A 5,550-nucleotide genomic window follows, 5' to 3' on the forward strand; every position below is an offset into this window, starting at 1 on the left:
TACAACTATAATTTTTTATTTCTTTATTAATTAATGACATAATAACTTCTATTGTATATGGATTTGGGAAATAATCACATAATTGAGAATCCCATACTCCTTCACACTACATAATAACCAGTATTATATATACTCTCTTCGATTTAAAATAATGATCTCTTTTACTTTTTTTAATTTATTAAAAAATTAATATATCTATAACGAAGATAATTATCTCTTTCAATTTTTTAAATTATTAAAAAATTAATATATCTAAACAAATCCTTTATGTAAGGCCCACATCGGTTGGGGAAGGAAACGAAGCATACCTTATAAGGGTGTGGATACCTCTTCTTAGTATGATGCGTTTTGACGAGTAAATGTGGGAGGCAAAGCGAATAATATCGTGCTAGCGGGTGTTCTGGACTATTACACTTTATATATAAATACATTAATTTTTTAATGAATCTAAAAGGTGAAGCTAACCGACAGTTATTTTAAAACAAAAATATTAAATTCCAACCTGTATTGTGGTATAGGTCAATTCTCTACCCATTTTTATTAATGTTCAGGAGGGCTTTTTTTTTATAGTGAAAATTCAGGTACAATCGACTTCACATGAAGAGTTGATCTTTGAGAGCCGTTAGATGATTTGATTAATTTGACTAAATTTTTATCTAACGAGTTCTCAGATATCAATTTCACGTGAAGTCAACTTCACCTTTTTTTATATATATAAAAAATCATAAACAAAGGTTATATATCAGGACATTCATACGAGCATTCACATTGGGATGGTTTTATTATACAACGTGAAGCATAGGCCATGGAACCATATCTCTCATTGCATTCATTGAAACAACTCTCAGCACTGCCACTGTTACAATCTTCGTTATCCCATTTGTTAAAACACAGGCTCAAATCTGCATCATCATCACCCGCTATACTTTTCATCCACACAACTGCAAAATATTTTAATAATAAAACCAAGCTAATTTAAGATTAATTCCGCTTTATGTACATATTTTATAGTAAACATCAGTTTCATATCAGTATTTTCTTAAAACTTAATACGTATTTTTTTAATTTTTTTAATTAAAGATAATTTAAATATATAATTAATTAATAATTATTATATTTAAATATATAAATATCACGAGTATTTAGTGTATGAGTAATATTGTTGAATAATAATTATATATAGAAATTATACTATAGAACATAAAAATAAAAATATACTCTTTAGTTAAGATGTGTTTGAAACTCCAAAATTATATATGAAATTGAGCTCATTTGAATTGAAATCAAATGAATTGATGAATTATACATAAAAAAAATTATTGGATTAAACGTGTAAAATTAAGATATTTCTCTATTATCATTTGATGTCTCTGATTTTATATTTGACAAAAAAAATTTATAACTTAAGAATAAAATTTATCGATTATTATTAGATCAACTATTTTATTAAAACAGAATATTGAGCAAAAATAAATGAACATAGACATAAATTTAATATGACTGAAATGATATTTTTTTTTTTTTTGATGGAGAAGCGGCAGTCAGGGACCCCAAAACAGCAAGCAAAAACTACAAGCCTCTAAGCCTAAAAGAACCATACATGTCAAAATTTAAAGCTAAAATAATATCAGGTGTAGGTGCATCAAAAATGTGGAGACCTATGGGAAGATCATGCCCCTTCTTGGCCATTATATCTGCAACAGCATTGGCCTCTCTTAAGGTGTGATTCCAATCAATATTTTGCACGCGCCTGCTTAGGATCAGGATATCTTGTACAAGAGCTGCACAAGGGTGGGAGCTTGGACATCCTGTTTTAATAGCCTGAAGAGCCATTAGAGAGTCAGAATCTACAATAATATTCTGTAAATCATTAGGAACTGCTATTTGGAGGCCTTTAACAATTCCCCAAAGTTCAGCATGCATAATAGTACAATTACCCAATTTACAGGAAAAGGCTTTCATAAACCTTCCCATATGGTCTCTGAAGACCCCCCGCAGGAGGCACTATCACATTGTAAGAAGTAGGACCCATCAACATTAATCTTGACATAGTGCTCCTGTGGTTGGTGCCAGCTAATGAGATTTCCCAAGCTATTATGGTTCCTCTTTGGAAGGTTAGTCTTCTTCATGGCTTTAATAATATCCCTTGTACGTGCTCTAATGTGGCTTGCAGCAGCCCTTGGGTCGGTGGCCTTGCCTTCAAAGACCAACTTATTACGCAACCACCAAAGAGAGGAGGCACCCACTCCAAAGTAGTAAGTCCACTCCGTTTTCCTATTGAGGTTTGAGGTGAGCCATTCTCTCATACTTCCGGTAAAAAAATTTTCAACCTCTCTCACGGGAACTAGAAGCTTCCAAACTTGATTAGCAAAAGGACAGTCGCGAAGAACATGGACAATGGATTCCTCACCCGATTGACATCGCGGACAGCAGGGGTTCAAAGTCATATGCCTCCTGAACCTTTGAGCATTTGTCAAAATGACATCATTTGCACAAAACCAAAGAAATGTGTGAATTCTTTCCGGACCCTTCCAGTTCCACGTAAGCTCAAAGATATGGTCCGAGGGGTTCTGGTTGGTGTGAAGGGATTGGTAAGCAGACTTCAGGTTGAACGCCCCATCCGAGGATAAGGCCCAAGTAATCTGATCCTCATTCTTCCAAGGTGATGGCGGAGCCATTGCTAAGACTCGTTGGACAACCTCATCCGGGAGCCATTCTCTTAGCTTCCTATCATCCCAATGCCCTGAAATAGAGAGGAAATTATTTAGAGAATTAGGTGAATAGTTGCTATCTCTTACCTGGTTAGCATGCTGGTCTAGAGTTCCAAGTTTTGAAATCCATTGATGCCTCCAAAAATTAATTTTGGATCCATCTCCTATCCTCCATATGGTATTGCTCTCAACATCTTTCCAAGCACGGCAGACTCCTTTCCACAAATTAGAAGCATTATTTATCCTTCTAATATTAGGAGGAATATCAGTCCCACACCGGTATTTAGACCTTAGAACTCTGGCCCAAAGATGATCTCTTTTGTCGACCAACCCCCATCCAATCTTCATCATAAATGCATGGTTAAGGTCTTTGGCATGTCGGATACCAAGACCACCTGCATTTTTGGGTTTACAGACATTATGCCAGCTCAGAAGGTGGACTTTCTTTGTCTGGTTAGTGTCACCCCAGAGAAAATTCCTGCATTTAAAATCAATTATATTACAAGTAGAAACAGGTAAATAAGCTGTTTGCATAGTATAACTAGGTAAAGCAGAGAGGACAGATTTCACCAAGGTATTTCTCCCCGCCAAAGATAATGATGTAGCTTTCCAACTGCTGAGTCTTGTATTTAATTTGCTTATGATTCCGTTGTAAGTGTTCCGCGTCACCCTCGAGTGGAGAAGGGGAACTCCAAGGTATTTTCCAAGATCATTTGTTCTCTAAAAATGTAAGGCTTTACTAATCTCATTTCTTATATGATGCCCCACGTTATTGGAGAAAAAGATCCTAGTCTTCTCAGTATTAACTTTCTGACCGGAACTATCACAAAAGGCACCAAGAACTCTATCAATTATCTGGGCCTGCTCCAAACTGGCTTCTGCAAAGAGAATCAAGTCATCGACAAAACAGAGGTGAGAGAGCTCAGGACTACTCCTATTAAGTTTGATGGGTTTCCAGTACCCCAGGTTGACCGCTTCTGATATGAGCTGAGAGAGACATTTCATGTACAGAACAAAAATATAAGGTGAAATAGGATCACCTTGACGAATTCCTCTAGAAGGAGTAAATTCATCTAAAACTTCTCCATTCCAAAGCATTCTCATTCTGGCTGAAGAGATACACGTACATATGAGATTAGAGATGTGAGATGGGATCCCAATATCCTCAAGAGTATTATTAATAAAACTCCATTTCAATCTGTCATAAGCTTTTTCCAAATCTATTTTAATGGCCATCCAGCCTTTATCACCCTTTTTGCTTCGCATGGAGTGGATGACCTCCTGAGTGATGATGATATTATCCGAGCTATGCGTGCCAAGGACAAAACTGCATTGCGTCGGTTGGACAAGCTTCTCCATAATATATCTCAACCGCTTGGCAAGAATTTTTGTGACAACTTTATACGAAACATTGCACAAACTAATCGGCCGCATTTGTTTTAAAGTAGTAGAGGGCTCCACTTTAGGAATCAAAAAAATTAGAATTTCATTTATCTCTTTCACCTTGTGGGGATTACTAAAGATATTCTGCACAAGCCTACACAAATCAACACCAATCTTATCCCAGTTATGTTGGTAAAAAACAGCCTGAATCTCATCCTTACCTGGTGCTTTGAAGCTGCCCATAGTAAAAATAGCATCCTTTATTTCCCACTCAGAGACATGACCCCCAATCAGATTTATATCGTCATGGCTTAGACCAGGAAATCTTTGGTTCAGGACAAAAGAAGAGTCAGGAGTATCATCCAAGTATAACTTAGCATAGAAATAAGTTACCATCATTTCAAGTTCAGCACTCTCTGTAATCCAATTTCCATTATCATCTTGTAATGCCTCAATTCTATTTCTTCTTCTTCTAGCCATAGTAGTGCCATGGAAGTATTTAGTATTGCAGTCACCATATTGTATCCAATTACACCGGAATTTCTGAAACCAGAGTAGCTCTTCATGTGCCAAAGTCTCTTCATACTCTGCCCAAAGTCTTCCTTGCAGATCTTCTAAGAACCAATTATATCCATTACTAAGATTGTTAGTGATGCCCTGTAGCCTTCTCAAAATTTTGGACTTCTTTTTATTAATGTCACCAAACACATTGGAATTCCAAATTCTGAGAGAATTTTGAAAATCATTCATACAGTTATTCCAAGAGTCCTCAAACTTCCAACTTTTTTGAACTAAATTCTTAAAATCAGGATGAGATAACCATCCCGCAAAGAAACGAAACGGCCTCCTTCTTCTGTTGGGAGGGGCAGGATGAGAAAATTGTAGAAGAAGAGGAGAATGATCATATTTTAACATAGGAAGATGTTTGATACCAGCATCAGGGAAGCATATCTGCCATTCCATATTGCTGAGACCTCTGTCAAGGCGTTCAAACAAACTCCCACGCTTCCAAGTGTAGGGCCAGCCCGAGTAGCCTAAATCCAGAAGACCGCAGTTAAAAACACAATTTTGAAAGTCTCTACAAGCACTGTTATTTTGAGAAATAGAACCCCCCTTCCTCTCAAAGTCATGCAGATACGCATTAAAATCCCCAATAACGCACCAGGGGAGATTCATAGATTCACTAAGAATTTCAAGATCCTTCCAGAGCTGTTTTCTCAAAGCTCTCTGAGGACTGCCATAAATAGCCGTCAACATCCATGGAGATGAGTTCCTGCCTTGGATTCTCATGTGAACAAATTGGAAGTTGTGCCGAAGGATATCCACTTTCCAAATATTCGAATTTCACAAGCACCAAATACCTCCAGAGTGGCCCCTTGCCTCTTCAACAAACATGCCATCAAACCCTATTCTATTCCTGACGGTCTTTCCCCGATCCCCACTAATATGGGTTTCT

General features: G+C 36.8%; 1 protein-coding gene across 1 annotated transcript; it reads right to left on the reverse strand.

Moving 5' to 3' along the window:
* Window positions 1–1,569: 1,569 nt before the first annotated feature.
* On the reverse strand, window positions 1,570–1,923 carry LOC107463901 (uncharacterized). Its single transcript, XM_016082782.1, has one exon. The coding sequence runs from the start codon at window positions 1,921–1,923 to the stop codon at window positions 1,570–1,572; it is 354 nt and encodes a 117-aa protein (XP_015938268.1).
* Window positions 1,924–5,550: the final 3,627 nt, after the last annotated feature.

Source organism: Arachis duranensis, chromosome 9 (assembly GCF_000817695.3).
Source record: "Arachis duranensis cultivar V14167 chromosome 9, aradu.V14167.gnm2.J7QH, whole genome shotgun sequence".
Classification (NCBI taxonomy): Eukaryota; Viridiplantae; Streptophyta; class Magnoliopsida; order Fabales; family Fabaceae; genus Arachis; species Arachis duranensis.